The sequence below is a fragment of the Leptopilina boulardi genome, unplaced genomic scaffold (genome assembly GCF_019393585.1).
Source record: "Leptopilina boulardi isolate dan_hultmark-lab unplaced genomic scaffold, ZJU_Lbou_2.1 LbouV2_333, whole genome shotgun sequence".
Classification (NCBI taxonomy): domain Eukaryota; kingdom Metazoa; phylum Arthropoda; class Insecta; order Hymenoptera; family Figitidae; genus Leptopilina; species Leptopilina boulardi.
This window is the reverse complement of record NW_026137900.1, coordinates 30369-51171: the sequence shown is the minus strand read 5'-3', so window position 1 is coordinate 51171 and position 20803 is coordinate 30369. Positions and strand designations below refer to the sequence as shown.

The window sequence follows — 20803 nt, the reverse complement described above, 5'->3', positions numbered from 1 at the left end:
AATTAATTTTCACTTATTAATTATAATTATATGATTTCATCTCTCTTTCTCCATTTTGTTTGGTAAATTCTGTTAGAACGTTTATTCATTGAAGAATATAAGGGAAATTATTATATAAAAGTAGAAACACAATCTAATATTAGAAATTTGATTTAAATTTCAAGATAAGAATATTTTTTCTTGTTAAATTTTTTAATATTTTTATAGTCAAAATAAAAATTGTTTAGTGAGAAAATTATCGAATATTGCAAAGAACAATATTTATTTTTCTTGTGTGTGAAATCCAACTTCTTGAAAATTTAAACTAAATTTTTTTATAGTAAGACTTAAGGTGCGCGCTCTTTTTTTTTATTTTCTTTCTCTCGACAATAAATAACGATTCTTATCCTTCAGTTCAGGATACAGCATCCGGTAAACAAGGCACATTGCCTCTATATTGTGTACATATATATATATATATATATATATATATATATATACGATTTTTATTCTTTGTCTGTGCAAGAGACATATATACATATATACTTTTTACTTTTATTTGAACTTTATATTCGACGTTTGATAATCGAATCTCGTATACGCCACTGCACCGGGAAACTATTTCCCTCAAAGATATTTCGCGATTTTCGGAAATGGATATTGGACTTTATCTAGGGTGAAAAAAAAATTCTTTTTAAAACAGTCTTGCTCATCGTATTTGCAAATAAAAAAAGCAATACAAAAAATTACTGACTATTTAACAAAATTTCTATTTCAACAAATTTTGTATTTAGCGAAAAATTTTTTTTATTTATTTATTTATTTATATTTAATATATAAAAAAGTAACTAAATTTTTTTTTTAATTTATAATGGAAAATATAAAACAATTTGTAAATGAAATGGGTAAATAACAATAATTGGGAAAAACAAAGAGAAAACTATATATAATTTGCGAAAACAGAATTGCACAGAGTGTTTTCATACTGAGAATAAAAAATTCATTTTTCTAAATGGAGCATAGCATTTTTATAGTTCTATTAAAAAGTGATGGAAAAAAAGTTATTTCACAAATAAATATACCGTTACGTGACGGTTTTTCTTTTTTAGTTTCGTAAAAACGAATTGACATTTTGCTATATATATATATATATATATATATATATATATATATAAAGTATTACTTGCAAATATGTATGCCACGTTTGCAATGTGCACTCCATTGTGTCCTTCTTGGCTCTCGTTTCAATCCCTGACCCCACACGAACCTATTTCCTTGCAACCATAAAACTCCGGCAACGATATAGGTAAGGGGCGCTGCCCCCGTTTCGTATAGGGCCATCGAGTTGAAAACGACCCCTAATCTCGTTCTCGTGAGAACGAAAAATATATATATATGAACGAAATCAAGAAAGATTCGATATATTTTAATACGAAAAACATCTAACATTTTTTATTCCTCTCGAAAAATTGTAAATTTTTCAATATATCGAATGGAAAAGCAATCATTTTTTCATGTCAACTTTTAGATTATTTTTTTTGATTTTGGAAAAAAAATTTTTTTATTGAACAAAAAGAAAATATTTTTGCTGCAAATTATTATGTATAAGCAAATTTTTAAATTCTTTTAGAATCTCCTTTTTAATATATATAGAAATATATTTTTTTTGTGATTTTAGTAGTAAAAGTCAATTTTGATCAGACAGAACTATGAATGGTTTTATAATTTCTATATGTCAGTAGTAGAAATCAGTTTTAGTCAGACAGAATGCTTGCAAATTTGACAACAGTAGTAAAAGTGTGTTTTAGTCAGACTTTGCTTTTTTTGCAATTTTAATATTACTACAGTAGTATTATAAAAAATATAGAATTATATTTTTATAAACAAAACAGTATCTATATGAAAAAAAATATTGATGCTAATACACTTTTCAATTGTATTACACTGGAAAAAAAATTTATTTGATTCAAATAATCGATTCACTTGACTAAAAAATAAATATTTATTTCAATTAAATAGTATTTGTTTCAAATATAGAAATTCAAATATTTATTTAATTTAATATTAATTTTATTTAATTTAATTATTTGTTTTCAAAAATTAATTGCTTCAAGTAAATATTTATTTGATAATAGCAAAGTAATTGATTATTTAAATCAAATAAATTTTCTTTCATAATTATATAAATTAAATAAAAATTAATTTTATAAATCAATAATACAAAAACTACCATAAAGAATAAAGTTAAATAAAAAAAAATATATATAATATACTGAAAGATAAATTTCTTTTGATGTTTCATATAATATATCGTTTATATGGAACTTGCCATAAAAATTATACGTCAAATAAGTTATTTTTCGTTAAAAAAAAAGTGATGTCATTTCCAAAAAAAAAAAAGTGCAAGACTAAACAATAAAACACGACTGCTGGGTCATGTCAATAAATCGTTATTTTATCCGGTGCTTAGACAAAGGGAGATTTCGCATTGCCATAAAAAAAAAAAAAATAAAAAGTGGGGGAGGGAAATGATAGGGAAAAAAATCCCCTCCTAACGGCAACAATATACGCGTAATAAAAACTATACCCATCGCAATCTATCGGTCGATAATAATGGAATTTACGTGTAATTTTTTTTAACCCCCACTTTCTAAAGTATTATAGACTTCTTATTTGTCAACCCACGCTTTTATATATTATTTTTCATCGATTTTTCTCATCGCTTTATATATATATTCTCCCTTTATTCTCCACGAATATAATATATATATATATATATATATAATTTTCATATTCTGCGTTATACTCTCGATATTTCCATTATCTTTTGTCTTCATTATCTTCCCATTTACTTCGCGTTTTACCACAATTGCTATAAAGCCAGTAATGGAAGGAATTCCATGGACCTGTTAATGTGTCAGTTTCCTACCTGGCTATTCTAATGCCTTTGAAATTCTCTGAATTATATTACAAGTACAAACTACTATCAAATCTCCACTTGGAATCCACTCCACTAAAAGCTAAGAACTTGCAACTTGCTTAATTTTATATTACACAGTTGTAATAATAAATTTCTTTCTTTTTTTTTAATAATAGATTAGGATTTTTTTAAAAAAAAAGAAGCAAAATGTTTTTTTAAAAATAAAATTTTTATTTAAATTTTTTTTTTTTGCAAATTGTAAATTTTAATTTATATATTTAAGGATATTTTAGCCTCGTAACATAACATCGAACTGAAAAATAAATTTTTTACAGAACTAAAAATTATATTTAAAATTTATTACACCTTTTTAGAAAAATTTAGTTAAACAATTTTAAAAAAAATATAATTTAAATAAAAATTCCCAATTAATAATTAATTAATATTTTTTTTTTCTAAAAAGTTATATAATAATCGTAATTTTTATTCAATTTTTATATAACAATAGCTCCTATTTCTCTTTGAAAGATTCTCTATACAATTTTGATTTTGTGTTTTTATTAAATAATGATTTGTTTAAAAAATATAAAAAATTTTATTTGTTTAATTTTATTAACAATATTTTATAAAAAATTTTGTTAATAAAATTCAACAAACAGTATTGTGGAAATTGTTTCCACAATGTTTCACAATGTGTTTTGTGTAAAAATTGGATAAATATTACAGTTCACCAACTTTAAAGAAAAATTAAAATAATTATTATTTAACAACAAATTTTTACGCAAAATAATTTATTTTGAAAATTGTACATAATTGAATCTTTCAAAATTTGATAAAATTAATTTTATTTATTGTTTTATATTTGTTATTAAAAACAAATTTTTAGTATATGAGGTTATGTTAATGTGCTATGAACCCTTAAATATATATTTGAATACATTAAACAAATTTTTTGAACAAGTTTAAATAATTTTCATTTTTTCCTTTTTTTTTGAAAAATGTGTCATTAAAAAAAAAAAATAAAAAATAATTATAGAAAGTTTTTTTTTTTTAAATTGAGAATTATATTTTTTACATGATGTGAAGTAACAAAATGAATTGCATTTTTAATTTTCACAGACATTTCTGCTACTTGCATTAAAGAGCGCAATTGTAAAATTTTGTTTCAGCTTGGCAATTGCGAAACAGCATTTTCATTCATCATGTTAGCTTTGGTTTATGTAAATATGAAACTCGCTTCTTTCTGTTAGTTTCGCGTCTCACGAGTCCCGTGCGTCTGCTACAGCACTTATCCATAATTAGAGGAGGAAACTGTATTTATAGTTATTTTTTCTTCATTACAAATATATACACGATATTTTTTTTTTCTCTCTGCAAGTTCGAAAATCCTCTTAAACATAAAATTTAAATTATGTAAAAAAAAATATATAGGGATTTATTAATTTAAATATTCGCGTGTGTTAGTTGAAAAAAAAGAAAATGAAAAAAAGAAAAATTGATAAAAAAAAATCCTTTGATCAAAATGACTTTTGGACCACTTGCACGTATCAAGTATTGATCTCTGTGACGACGTGCCTCTCTATCCACGGGCTATATCTATATATAGGGGGAAAAAAATTCCTCCTTTTTCTTTTCATTCTTTTGTTGTTTCGACTCTGATCTTCTTTTTAAAACCTTCGTTTCACGTTACTACTTAACGTCCATACGAAATTTCCCTTCGAGATTCAGTTTCCTCGCAATTTGAAAATGTTCTCTCTTGGGTTTATTAAAAAATCATCAGCTTCTGGGGGGAAAAACGAGAGAAACTGACCGTAAGGATACAAATTTAGAAGTCTCGTTTTACTTCCAATAACTCTTTATATAAATAATCCGAAACAACGTTTTATTCATTTTTTGTACAAAATTTTTACCTAGGAATATTTCTCCCAAATACCATATATTCATTATGATAGAATTTATATTCAGTAAAATTTTTTATTTTTTCAAATCAAATTTTTATTGAACTGAATTTTTATCTAAATAAAATTTTTAATAATTCTAAGAAAAATATTCGCATATCAAAATTAGAGTTTAAAATAAATAGTATAAATAATCAACTTTTCATTAGGCAGAAATTCTACTTAATGCAATTTCTATTTAACAAAACCTATATATTTAACCAAATTTTTATTAAGCAGAAATTCAATTTAACTAAATTTTAATTACAATTCATGTAAAGCATAATTCAGATTTGTCGAATTCTGCTAAATAAAAATTTGGTTAAATGAAATTTTTAGTTGAATAAAATTTCTGTTAAATAAATGATAGATTGAATAAAAATTCTGTTAAATATAAATTATATTCAATGAAAAATCGGTTAAATATAAAATTATGCTAAATAGTAATTCGGCTTATTGTGAATTCAGTTAAATGAAAATTTTGTTAAATATAAAATGATGTTAAATAAAAATTTTATTGTGAATTTGATTAAACAAAAATTCTGTTAAATATAAAATTATGTTAAATAGAAATTTTGCATATTGTGAATACGGGTAAACGAAAATTATGTTAAATAGAAATTTGGCTTATTATGAATTCAGTTAAACGAAAATTATGTTAAATAGAAAATTGGCTTATTGTGAATTTGATTAAACGAAAATTCTGTCAAATAAAAATTTGACTTATTATGAATTCGGTTAAATATAAATTATGTTTAATACAAATTCGGCAAAATAAAATATTTCGTTTTATGTTAAACAACAATTTAGTTAAATAAAAACTTGTATATATTTAACTAAACAAAAATCCTGTTAAATAAAAAGTACACTGGATTTTTGGCTAAATAAAAATTCCAAATTATAAAATGTGGACACACTGGAAATTCCGGGGTTAGAAAATTTTTTTTGTGACACAATATTCATGCGTCTCTTTTCTAAAAATTCTCCCAAAAAAGCTTTATTCACAATTGATTGTTTGTGAATGCGATAAACTGTTTAAAAATGAATAAAACAAATTCGATTATTCGCATTTAGCAAACTCGTGTGATTTAACAGAAAAAAAAAAAATAGTAGCGGCTAAAGAATAGCATTTTGTATATATAGTTTGTTCGTCGATTCGCCATTCCATACACGGTAGATAGGCATTAAATTCAAATCTCCGTATATATACTCGCGCACTACTGTTGTGTCGTAAAAAATGAACACAAAAAAAATATCCCCGCGTCGTATAATCTTCCCATATAGTTGCAAGTTAAATTTATGATCGGACACACTCACATTCATTGAGTCTCGGGTGTTGTAAGTTATTAAGAAAACAATACAACTGAATTATCAAAAACACAATGACTTTTAAATTGTTCTAATAAATGTTCGATTTTTATATATAATCTCATGTTTAATATAGTTTCTCGATATTATAGAAATTAGTTATTTATACATTACTCAATTTGAGAGATTATTTATTATTTTATTAATTAAATGATTTATTCATAATACTTGATGATATTATAAAAATAATATTTTTCACGCGCAATGATAAAATGAAGTTAATTTTGGTAAATTATTTATTCGTTTTTCTTGTTAGGAATATATATGTATGCTAATTATATATACGGAATACAATTCACTTTGCCATAAACAATTCTTGCTTGATTTTTTTTTTTTTTTTATATACGACTTTTCATGAATACAAAAGTGGTGATTTCACGCAGAATATTTGCATATGGTGATGTAATTAACGCAAATATACAAGCTCCGATGTTAGTAGCATTTAATACATTTCATGTTTATTCAATTTATCTCGTATACCATTTTATATACAGACATGGATGACAATAATTTTTAACTGTAACATTTTGTTCAACTTGAACATTTTACTTCTGATCCCATCGGTAATAATCGTATACATAGAGAGTAGTCGCTTGTTTGTTAACCCAATTGTCTGCCATCCATTGTACGCGTTTATATATTAGGTCAGTAGATTTGCATCGTCATTTAAAAAAAAAAGCACCAGAATCGCGTGTCTACATGTACTTTTTTAATATTTTCCACAAAAGATGTTTTTTAGCGATTAAAAACGCTAAACTAATCATTTTCTTTGTTTTTTTAATCAAAATTTGCATTTGACCAAATTCGGTTATTTTTCGTTTGGCCGAATTTTTATTTCGTTGAATTTGCAATCAACCAGAGTGTTACTGAAGAAAAAAAATTATTTAATTCGAATAATCAATTACTTGACTACATTATCAAATACAATTACTATATAAAAATAATTATTTTTAAATTATTTTTTATTTGAATCAAATAAAGTGTATATTTAATCCAATAATTTCTGTATTTAAATCAAATATTGTCTCAAAATAAAAATGATTTGGTTCAAGAAAATATTTAATACCTGACGCTCCACGATGAAAGGGACCTTAGCTGCAAACAAGTTTTAGGTTATGTTTAGTGATAGTTTTACATTACCTAAAATTTGTTCGTAGTTAAGGTCCCTTTCGCGGTGGAGCGCGTTCAAGTAACCGATTATTTAAATTAAATAATTTTTTTGTTAAACCAAAAATGAATTTATTTAAATAAAAATTTAACAAATTTGATTAAATAAAAAAATTGTTTAAAAAAAATTCACTAATCGATAGCATATAATAGGTTTACAGTTTGGAAATTTGAAATTTTCTTTCCAATACTTCTGTAAGCGATTTTCGTATCCCAGAAAATATATCAAGGATTTGGAAGGTCACACGGGAAAGAGGGTGGAGGGAATGATTTATATCAAATCGATGAATATATATCGATGTCCTGAAATAAATTTATAGTAACCTCGCGTGCCACATATATATATATATATTGGCATTATAAATATTATTTGCCTGGCACATTTTTTTTTCTTTCTCAAAAAAGTGCGTTAGAGAAATATAATTTTGACGATTACATACGTTATGCACCACTAATTTAATTTTTTCTAGAATTCTTTTTTTCTTTATAAATGTTATTATAGAAAATTTAATAATAATTCAGTAATTTGTAATTTAATTAGTTAGTCAATTTTCAGATTGAAAAAATTTTTTAATTAATATATATATAATGTGATTTTGTAGATGAGCAACTTTGAAAAATAGAGTAATTTAAAGAGGTATTAATGAGAGAAAAAATAGAGAGGAGAAAATCTGAGGAGATAAATAAACAAAAGTTGACAAACTCGCTCTGGATTGGACGTAGTTTCGCGTAACTCGCTTTTGTTGGTAGTGGGTGGGAGGCGAGGGAGTAGATGCGCGCAAAGGGAGTGTAAGGGATGAGGAAAGCTGCGAGGAAGAGGTCTGTCGAAGATTAATGATACTCTCTGCTGTTGGCACGCTAACGTGTTCCTGTAACGACTAACCTATATCTTATGCGCGCCATACCCGAATGAATAATTAAGAACGATGGCCGCACGATATAATGAAAGCATATATATACATTCAAATTCACCCCCCTCTCTCTCTCTCTCCCTCTTTTTTTTTCTTTTCAAGTTCCTATTTTTAATCCAACACAATTTTTATACTCTCGTTATTTTTTATAACAAAAAAAAAATTAATATAATTAAATGAAAAAGACCAAATAAATATGAATAATGCAGAACATAAAATAAAACCAACAGATATCGCGCGAATTTAAAAAAATAAATTAACAATTTTCTTGATAATTTCTAATTGGACGATTTTAAAAATTGCTTCGAAATATTTCCTGTCGGTTGTTTGTTCGGCAATTTGTAATTACGGTTAAATTAAAATTTAAAATTCTATTAAATTCGTGTAGATAAAAATTCCGGACAAATAAACATTTTTGTTCTATAAAAATTTTGCAAAATAAAAATTTGATGATCTAAAAATTCGGATAAAAGAAAATTCTATCTTATCTGAAATTTTATGAATTAAAAATTCTAATAAATTAGTTTTTGACTTTATTCAAATGTTTCATAAATATATACTTTCAAATGTTTTTTTTTAACACATTAAAAATTGTTTTTAACTGTAAATTCGTATCGCTTCTTCATATATATGGAAAGAATAGAAGGAATTTGGGAGAGAAACAAAGTGAGAGAGAGAGAGAGAGAGAGAGAGAGAGAGAGAGAGAGAGAGAGAGAGAGAGAGAAGGGCAGAAAATGAGGAGTGTTAAATTCAAGAATTTCCCTATTCTATCCTTCATTGCGTTTATCAAGCGAATCCTCGATGAAACGCGCACGACAGGAATACACAAGAGGATCATGAATGGTTCCATGTGGAACCGTGCAGAACAGTATTGAGAATCGTAACCCTTTCCTCTCGCACGCGTATAGGAACCAACAGAGAGAGAGAGAGAGAGAGAAACTTGAAAGATGGGTTTCAGGACGAGCTGGATTGAAAATCAATGAGGTTTAAAGTGCAAAGTTACGAGTATTTATGTAGTCTCTGTGTGCTGGAATGCACTTTTCGTCTTCGTTCCTAAATAATTCGAATGAATGAATTCTCGATAAAACACTCGAATAAAACGTGCCGAGTCACTTGAATCTCTAATTAAAATTTCCAGCTGGAAAATTTCATCATAAAATCTCTCCTCTCATTCTCTTTCTCTGTTGGATTTATAATATTTTACACAGAAATTCATTGAATTTACAAGAGTACTCCTGAATACATAAAATCAATTAGACTGAATTTTCACTAGATTGATATTTTTATAATGCCGAATTTTTATTAAGCCAAATTTTTGTATAATTATTTTTTTTATTATTATTATTATTATTATACTTGAATTTTTGAACCCTGAATTTTTTTTTATCCATTTAACATAATTTATGTTGCATCGAATGAAACAAAATTCCTTTTTCTCCGTGCATTTCTATTAAGCTGAATTTCTTATATTTAAATGAATTTTTATTAAACCAATTTTTTTGATTCCAAACGTATAGATAAATGTAATTTAATTTTAATTTGATTTTATATTAAAAAAAAGAAAATCAATTGTCCATAATTCAAAGAAGCTATCATCCAATTTCTTATTTCCTTTCGGAAATAAAATAGATACAACAAAACGGCGAACGATGATCATAAAATAGAAGGAGGTATAATCCCCCTCCCCTCTCAATAAAAAAAGGAGTAAGGAGGGGGGAGGGAATAAAAATTCCATCAGATTCTGTTTGAGTCATAAAAGATGTGCTTTTTTTTTCTTGTTTCTATATATGGAAAATTGAAACTTTTTCTTATACGCACCAAAGCATATTCTTCGCACAAGTGAATTTCCATACTCGATCAATCAGAGAAAAATGATCATTTTACAATCTGTTTATAATGTATATATATAAACATAAAATCGTATATAATGTATATATATATATCTTTCCTATATATATTCTGCGTATTTTCTATTTTGTCTGTGTCTTTTTTTTGTCCATTTCATTCTTTTCTGCTTTCTCGACTTGTCTGCTTGTGAAACTTTTATGAATATGTTCTTGTACGAGAATTTTCTGCAAAGATGCCCGCATCTCTTTGCGAATGAATTTGAGTATAACACACATATATATATATATATATACATTGCAAAAATTTTATTTACATTCTTGTCGAACTTTGTAAGAGGTTTGCTAAAATAAAAAATAAATATATTTCTTTTTATTTATTTAGAACATAGAATCAAGAAATTTAAATTTATAACGTTTCGCGACTTTATGCCGCGTACGATTTTCAAAATTTGTGTGCAAAAATGAAAATTGTTGCTAAATAAGAATTCGGTTATATGATGAAATTATAATTATAATTTGTGATTAAAAAATTCCAGACCAGTAGGAATTAGGTAAATTATAAATATTAAATGTTATATAAAATTCTATTAAATAGTAACTTGGGTTACATAAAAATTAAATTAAGCCTAAATTCAGTTTAATATAGAAATTAGGTGAAATGAAAATTTCCACTTTTTAAATTTTGACTATATATAAATGCTGATAAATAGGGTTATTTCACCTTATCGACTGATGGTATAAAATTTAAAAATTAAGAATATATAAAAATTACCGACACAGAAATCTACCTTACCGACTGATGGTAAAACAGTTTTTTAAAAATGAATATATAAATTATCGACACAGAATTCTACCTTACCAACTGATAGTGATACAGTTTTTTGGAATGATGAAAATATAGAAAATTACCGACACAAATCTACCTTACCGATTGATGGTAATGCAGTTTTTTTGGATAATGAAAATATAAAAAATTACAGGCACAAAAATCTACCTTACCGACTGATGGTAAAACAGGTTTCTTTGGAAAATTAACATATAAATTATCGACACAGAAATCTACCTTACCGACTGATGGTAAAGCAGATTTTTTTGGGAAAGTGGAAATATAAAAAATTACCGACACAGAAATCTACCTTACCGACTGATGGTAAAATTTTTAAAGATGAATTCTGGGCATTTTTATCATCAGTCGGCAAGGTAGATTTCTGTGTCGGTAATTTTTTATATTTCCACTTTTCCCAAAAATCTGCTTTACCATCAGTCGGTAAGATAGATTTCTGTGTGGGTAATTTTTATATTTTTTTAAAAAAAATTTTACCATCAGTCGGTAAGGTAGATTTCTGTGTCGGTAATTTTTATATTTTCATTTTTAAAAAAAAACTGTTTTACCATCAGTCGGTAAGGTAGATTTCTGTGTCGGTAAATTTTTTATTTTTTAAATTTTTTACCATCTTGTTAATTTTTTACCAATTATTTAATATAAAAATTGTAAAAAAAAATTTACATTAGATCAATTTTATATGAAAATTTAGTAATTTAAAAAGTTTGATTAAGTTTTTAAGCCTTAATAAAAATTCTCCAATGTGTAAAATATTTGGATAAGTATAAATTCGGCCTTATATAAAATTTGATCAATTGGAAATTTGAATTAATAAGTTTTAGAGAATATTCATGTGTTCTATATATATATAGATGAATATATTATAACCATTGCGTGTGAGAAGTAGAACTTGTTTACATATTTATTACGTTGACGAAGAAGGAGTAAAGCATGAATTTGTCTCTGACACTTTACTCGCGTAGTTTGTGAGTGAAAGAGAAAGAGAGAGGGAGAAAGAGAGAGAGTTTGTTTGATCCGCCTTTACATGCATGTATTTACGTCAATTTAATATAGAATCTTGTGAGTCACAATTTTCCACAAGCGAGCACAAAATATTGAATGAAAATCAACTTTTGACTTTGCTCTAGCATATAAACCCCCGGGCTTACATTAAGTTATTCTCACTTTACCTTTCATATACAATGTGTTTTCTATTGTATATAACGTTACTTGATATTCGCTCTTTCTCTCTCTCTCTATATATATATATATATATATATATATATATATATATATATATATATATATATATATATATATATATATTTGAATTTCTCTAACAAAATGGTCACTCAATCAAGCTTGCCAACAACAAAGCTTCGGACGCAAATGAGTTTCAAATTGTTTCATTTATACGATTTCCATTTATTGAACAGGATACGTATAGCGATATAATTAATTTTGAATTTCGCTCTCACGAATAAAATTGTTTTCTCAGTTCCGAAAATCTTGTTTGAATTTTCATATATATTAAACCGATTAATTTCTATATTAGAAAAAAAGAATTTGCCCAAATTTTTATTTGTACGAATTTTTAAAACGCAGAATTTTCATTTGACCGAAATCCTAAATGACCGAACAAACAACTACCAGATTTCGGTAAATTCATTCATTTCATGAATGTTTTTGAATTCAAGCCGGATGTGTATATATATTCAAACTTTTATTTTTGATCTCTCTGGATACTACTCTTATCTTTCAAGACCTTAGACTTGCAATCAACTGTAAGTCTGAGTTTACGATCTTGAAGCGTGAGTGGAATATTCTTTCTTAATTCGTATACCGAAGGGAACTATATATTCTAAATTACAAATCCTCCAATGCTCTTTCTTATTAGTTCCCCAAACAGGCTAGTTACTTCAACTTTATTGAGCAATCACCTGGAATATCAAATATAAGAAAAAAAAATCTCGTTACTCTGAATTTGTTTTTGTTTCACAATTTCGTATATACTCTTCCACTCATTGTATAGACAGTTTTATTTTTTCCACATTGAATTAATTGATCATTTATAATTTATTTGTCCAAATTTTTAATTTTTCGAATTTATAGTATTGATAGAATTTTTAAAATACCGAATTTCCATTTGTCGGCCGAACAAACAATCAACAGAATGATTTCGGCGCGATGTTTAAAATTTGCCAATCAAAAGTTATCAAGAAAATTGTGATTAGTGGATTTTAAAAATCGCGCCGAAATCTTTCTGTTGATTTTTTGTTCGGACATTTATAATTTCGAACAAATAAAAAATCGGTGCCTAAAAATTCTTTAAGAAAGAAATTCTGACAAATGTTAATTCGAAAAATGAAAATTCATCTAAAAAATAATTATATCTAAAAAAATTGAAAATGAAAATTCTAACTAATGATTTTTATGGGATAATCATGCTCAAAATTTTTGTAGAAAAAAATTTCTTTTTTTTCAAATTGAATGCATGCAAGGGGAAAATGATATAATTTTTGGAACATATATAGAAGCGTCACGTTCGTTCTCTGTCCCATTGTTGATCCTAATGCGCATTAATTTTCAACACATTTCAGAGAAGTTTGGTACGTTTGATTTACGAGTTTCATGCAAATTCCAAGCATTGCTGGAAAGCAGCCATTGCTTTTGCAACACCCTGTACATGTCTACGTGATTCGAGACACACGCGTTAACCCGTCTACTATATGTGGCGCGTGTATAGCATAAGTAATGTGCTCTTGAGTTAGTTGGAGGTATGAGAAAAGAGGTGGCTTTCTAATGGTGGTGATGATGGTGGGAGAGGAAAGGGATCTGAACGAGTACCAGAAACTGACTCTGACTCTCTGAGCTTTTGAGGATTTTCAAAGCCTCCGAGTAGTTAAGGTATAGAAGAGAAGGGACCATAGAGAAAATAGAGAACCGAGATTAAAGGGGGCAAAAAAAAAAGAAAAGCGAGAGAGAGAGATGGAGATAAAGCGCTTGCCACAATCCTTGTGGCAGCTTTTATAAAAGATTTTCCAACCCGGCGCTAAAGTTTCCACTAATTCAATAAAATTCCTTTAAAAACATCCACGAAAAATTGCTTCATACGTGTCGATTCTCTGATTAAAGTTTTGCAAAAAAAAAAAAGACGAAAAAAACATTTTTTTTTCATTTATTGCAATTCGAAAATGCTGACACAATTACAATCTCTGCACAGTTTTTTTTTTCTGAAAATTGAGACCATTATCAATTTGGGGGCGCATAAATTTCCCATAAAAATCATTAGTTAACATTTTTATTTTAACGAATTTTCTTAGATAAAATTATTTTTTTTTAAATTAATTACAAAAAATTAACTAAAATAATTTTTTACTATTTAAGAGATTTCAAAAAAAAAAAAAGAAATAGATTTTATTTTTTGAAAAACGAATACATATATAATCTGAAAAATTGAGAAAATTCGTGAGTATTTGTGCTTGAAAATGAAAAAACATAAAATAAGAATTATAGAATGGCAATTTCATTTTTATCTTTTTACAATGCTTCGAATCTGACCATTTTCTGATTTTATTATACCCAGATGACAATTCAAGATTTTTCTTTTTTTTTGCTCGGATAGTTCCATTTCTCATTTGAGTTTGTGACTTGCAGATATTTCTTTCCTTCTCCCTATATATGAAAATATCTCTGAATGAAAATATTTTTATCATATATCGCGCAGAAAATTCGAATTTTCGTCGAATTTGAATATCAATTATGATTATTATTTGAAAAGAACAAATTTTAAAAAAAGAAATTGATGAAAGAGATTAAAAAAATTTATTTGATTGAAATAATTGATTACTTGACTATTATCAAATAAATATTTATTTGTTTCAAATATATAGAAATTATTGGGTTTAAATACACTTTATTTAATGCAAATAAATTTTCTTTTCAATGTAAAATTGATTTATATTAATAGAAATAATTTATTTTTAAATATGCTACAATTTGCTAAAGTAAATTAAACAAAAAATTTACTTGTTTAATTGAAATTTTTTTCAGTACTTTTATTTATTTTCTTTAATTCCCATATATGACGAGTTGTGTAAATATAAGGAAGAGCGAAAACTTGAGTTAACGGAGCTGTCTTTTCTGAGGAAGACGAGAAAATTAAACTGAATGCCATAGGCAAATGTTCTTCGAGTATATACATATATATAGCAGCCAAAGCATGTGGGGGGAGAGATATTCCATTCGGATTTGCATTTCCCGGATATAGGCCAAGAGTAGGGTGCGGAATTTTGATATCCACATATTTGCCATTCGCCTACTCGAACATATCTTTAGAACTTTTTCATTGAAAAGAACGCAACCTACTTTTTCTTTTTTTTTTTATCAAAATTTCTTTTTATCTCCCCTTAGACGATAATTTCATTAGAAAAATTATTTTAAAGAAAAATTTTTATTTGCGTAACCAAATAATATATCCAATATATATAATTTATTAAATTAGTTATTATAAATAAATAGAAATAAAAATATAATGATAAATTATAAAAGGATTTGTTATTAAAATTCAAAGCACCGGAATGGATGTCAATTTGAATCGTTCGACTATTTTATATATTTGAGAGAATCCTTTTTAGAGACAAGAAAAACTTTTTATATTTTTCCTTTTTCCATTTTATAGTCATGTTATTACAAATATTTATCGAAACATGACGTTTTGTCAATTGCTACAAAAGACTTTCTATTATTGTTCTGTTACAATGAAAGAGGAGTGAAAGCCTTGTTTTTGTTACTGACATTTGTAGTGACAGAAAATTAGAAAAAAAATAGATTTACAATTTTTATATATATATATGGGAAATTCCATTTGAGATTTTTTTTTATTTTCGAAATAAAAAAAAAGGAATTTTATATTTGTAATTGGTATACTTTCTATAATGATTTGAATCTGAATTATTAAAATTGAGCTTAAATTCAATAAAGTCATAGAGATATCTTATTAACGAGGGATTCGTTATTTAATTATTGGTGACATATCGATTATTATCCAAAATTAACAAGGAATATCGACGTCAATATTAATTGAATGAATTTCATACCAATGAAACATAATATAATGGAAAAGATTAGAGGCAGAGACAGCTCGGGAATAATGATATCTAATTAGGAGAGGAACCATCAACCACATATACGCACACATATATAATATATGATTGTATCGTTAAATGTCACGGGACCACTAAACGAAATTAATTCCTCGTCACACGGCTTTTCTCTTTAATGCGAATCGATTCGTATATATACAGAAATTATTCATATATATATATATATATATATATATACACATAGATATATATGGCTTTCCATTTATTCGTTCAGGGTGACAAGAACTTTTTGATTAATATGACCTCGTTAGTTGAGATTACGTGTAAAGTTTGGGAAAACCGAGACACTTTTATTTTCGCCGAGTCTATATATTTCATCAGTATATGAAAATGGTTACACAGTGAGAGGAAATTCGTCACCTTGCGTTGTAAAACTGACTCTCAAACTGAAAATATATGCTCTGTACATGTATATGTAATTAATTTTCATCTATCGCTGAAAAGTTGAATAATTTTTTTTTTAAAAAAAAGTATCTTTTTTCCCCCTTTTAGGGTGGATAAAAAGCAAAAGTCAGTTTGATATAAAATCGAAGGATTTATGGGAAAGTATGAATATTCCCCGCATTAAACTTATGAGAATTTTTGCAGTGTTGAATTAAAAATTATTGAATTTCTATTTAAAAGTTAATTTTACAAAGTAGATTTTATATTCAATTGAATTTTCATACAAAACAATTTTTATTTATCTTAATTTTTATGTAACAGAATTTTTTTTTATTTAGCCAAACTTCACTCAGAAAAAAATTCGTTTAATGCAACCAAATTTTGGTTAAATCATAACAAAATAAATGCATTGATATACAGTGTTAACAAAACATTTGGTTGCATAAACCAAACGTTTATTTAGCTCAATCAAATTTTTTCTTTGTTCAAAAAATTTATTAAAATAAACCAAACAGTTATTTAGATCAAATAAATATTTATTTGAATTAAACAAATTTTGTTTGAACTAACCAAAAAATTGGGTAAATATAAAAAAAAAATGATACATTTGATTCAAACATACCTTTTTTCTGAGTGTTTGTTAATTGTTTGTTCGGACATTTTAAATTTCGAACAAATGAAAATTCGTACAATTAAAAATTTGTACAAATGAAAATTCGATGAATTGGAATTGGAAAAATTTCAATTACTTTGATAAAAATTCTGAAATTCTTTTAAACGAAAATCGAGTTAAATAAAAATTCAGTGAACTAGAGTGTCTAATATGTAAAAGTTCGGCTAAATAAAAATTAGATATGAAAATTCCGTTAAATGTAAAATCTACTTTATAAAATTCTGTTAAATTTAAATTCGATAAATTTTAATTCGACACCTCTCGAAAATTCTAATTAATAAATTCAATGTGGAGAATATTCATATGCGTCTCTCTCGAAATTGAACCACATAAAGAAAATATTCTCGATTTTGAAATATCAAAATTATACTGTCAAATTTGCTTCGAGTATATAAAACTAAAACTATTTTTTTACTCTTTCCAGTCATTTTTTTTTTTTTTTTTTTTTTTTTTTTTTTTTGTTTAAAATTCTCGAAATCCTTTATATAAGAAGAAAATCCTGAGGGAATTTCGAAAGCTTCAGTGCTCTCTTGGTGGTTCTAACTGTCGAGTTCGTCATAGTGAACGACACTGACGTAAAGCTGACGATATCCTCGCGCGTCAATTTCGCTAAAGTTCCAAAAGTCGAGACGCGGTGCCTGGTGTGCCGTCGACGAGAAATCAATTTCCAAAGCGGATGGAGTGTATATATATATATGTATGAAGTCGAGCGAATTTTGTAGAAAAATAAATCTTGCCGACGCAGCTGCATCATGTCGACGCTATCAACCAACCGATCAAACAAGGGGAGGGGGGGGGGAGGACAGACTGCGTCGATCCTGGGGATAGATTATAATGGCTCTATTAATCTGGCATCGAGTTTCTCCCCCTTTATACAAGCAAAGGTTATCGAGATGGTCGTTTACATGAGAATGACAATATGTACTGTGGCAAAACTGACTATTTGAATTTGTGTCTGACTAAGTCTACAGGTCTCTACAATGCCTAATTAGTATGACCGATAATTTGTTTCAATCTCGCTTAATTTCCATTCTCTCTCTCTCTCACTCTCTCTATTTTACTCTATTATTCCAATTTTCTGGTATATAAACTTTGCTGTCTTCCTAACTCTATAGAACTTCATTCAATAATATATTTGTGTGTGTGTAAATCCTCCCACCAAAATGGTTCTGATAACCCGAATATGTTCGGGTTTCTCGGTGACACGAAAATTAATAGCTCCTAGGGTCAATTCAATAATTTATGCCCCCCCCCCCCAATTTGATCTATGATTTCTGCTTGAGAGAAGTGGCTGACATTTTAAAGAGGTTCTAAAAATGTCGAAGAAATTAGAAAAATTGAGTTTCACTGTAGTAGCAGTGAAAAAAAAGTAGAAAATAAATGTTTTCCTTTAGGGTGCATGATTAATACATAAAAATTATTAATTAGTATTTATCATATTCAAAGAATTATCATTCTTTTTTTGCTTCCTCGTGAAAAAAGTTTATTAAGACGAATTTTTATTTTCCAAATTGGCAATATTTAATAGAATTTCGTTTTCAACGAATTTTTACTGAACAAAATTCTCGAACTTTTATTTGGCAGAATTTTTATTTGACCGAAATTCTATCAAATAACAATTCGTATACAAATAAAGATTCGATGAAGTAGAAATTTTAAAAATTCCATTCACTAAAACTTTTGTTGATTAAGAATTCTGCTAAATTAAAATTCGGTTAAATAAGAATTCTGTTTTGCCTGAAAAAGTGGAATTACATTGAACTTAAGCTATTATGTCTGACTATAATTGATTTATACTACTGACACTAATTTTTTTTTATTCAAATAATCGACTAATATCAAATAAATATTTACTTGAACCAAATAAATTTTAATTGAATTAAATAAATTGTATTCAAACCAATAATTTCTGTATTTAAAACAAATACAATTTAATTAACTCAAATAATAATTATTTAATTCAAAAATAAATATTTACCAAATAATTTTTGAAATCAAATAATTGAATTAAATAAACTGTATTTGAATAAATAATTTCTGCATTTGAAACAAATACCATTCACTTGACTCAAATAATAATTATTTAAATAAAAAAAAAAAAAATTTCAGTAGTAATATATACTACAAAAAAGAGAATGAGAAATCGTTAAAAAATATCCCAAAAAAATTCTTATATTTCATTGGCTATTCAATACGTTTAAAAACAAAAAAAAAAAGTATTAATTTTACTAAAAACGATTATCAATATTCACGATTATTCAGGAACCAATTACCCAGTAAACGTATACAATTTCTATCCTCTCAATATTGTCCAATTAATTACATATATCATCCAATTACTGTTAATTAATCAATTAGTAATATTATAATAATAATTGCATTTTTAATATTAATCAATTTTGATAACATTTAACAATTATTTAAATAATATTGAATTATTCAATAACAATAATATTGAATTAAATTTATTTTTTAATTATATATTAATAAATTTATATATAATTAGTATAATAAATATAATAATTCCAGTTACTCACCTTTCGGTGAATCCCACGTAGGAACAATAATTGAATTGCCCTTTCTTCTACTTCTTCTGGGCCACTCCCGAAGATCCCTCCTCTTGATTGCACTTCTGCGGAGGTCGGGAGTTACCGTACTTAAACAAAAATTACACAAAAAAAAAAAAAATACGGCAATACGCTGGGACCACTTTTCTTCATCCAAATAATTCCTGTCCTTCATATTCTCATATGGGCATTGACTGAAAAATAAAAAAAAATTATCATTACAATAATTAAAACCACAAATATAATTGCATAATTAATTTAATTCTCGTGAATTCTCTCAATCATCTTTTTTCTGAAAAAAAAAATTCTCAAACCTAAGTTATTTATTACAATTATATACAATTGAAAAAGATTCTAAATCAAAATAATGTGACAGACTCGACGGTTGGTGATATATTTACCCCCTTGTAGATAACACTATAAAATAGAAACTCATAAATCATTTAAAGAATCTTCTATAAAGTTACAAAGTCAACGATGAAAAATTGTTTTATCAAAAATTTCAATTTTGAAACTTACATTTTCTTTCTTTTCTTTTAATAACTTTTTGTCCAAAATTTTCAACAAATGAAAATACGGACACATAAAATTTCGAGAAAATAAAAATTTCTATATAAACTGAATATAAATTTAATTTAATAATACGTTAATACATTATTAAAAAAAATAATTATTGAACAGAAATCTTGGAATCAAATTTAACTTCTGAATAAGAGAAACGGCCGTGTGGCTTCTCTACTGAAATTTCAGACGTACGGACCTGGGTTCGATTCTTCCCGACTCTGATTTTTATTTCTTTCCGGGCGTTTAATTTTATATAAAAAAAAATATGATAAAAAATCAATAGAATCGGATTATTATTTGAAATCAAATAAATGTACCATTAAGCTATATGATATATATATAATTTATATAGATTTTGTCAATATAGCCGGAGAACCTTTAGGTCAAAACCTCGCTCGTTACATCTCTCTAAACTGCCAGACATCTTGGAGAAATTACTATTACAATTTGAGATAGGGGTTGCTCTCTTACTTAAATGCATTAGCTTCCAGAGGGCAA

The 20803-nt window shown here is 26.4% G+C and overlaps 2 protein-coding genes across 5 annotated transcripts in view; one reads left to right on the top strand and one right to left on the bottom strand.

The window, feature by feature from the left end:
• LOC127285487 (uncharacterized) overlaps window positions 1-20803 on the bottom strand; it is an 81873-nt gene that overhangs the window by 50832 nt on the left and 10238 nt on the right. For both annotated transcript variants that reach the window (XM_051311535.1, XM_051311534.1), the window contains exon 2: window positions 19712-19935. In XM_051311535.1, the coding sequence (XP_051167492.1) occupies window positions 19712-19935 (224 nt within the window). The remainder of the gene's footprint in view (window positions 1-19711; window positions 19936-20803) is intronic.
• Window positions 1-20803, top strand: part of LOC127285485 (cubilin-like) — an 80493-nt gene that overhangs the window by 50354 nt on the left and 9336 nt on the right. The gene's annotated exons all lie outside the window — the stretch shown is intronic.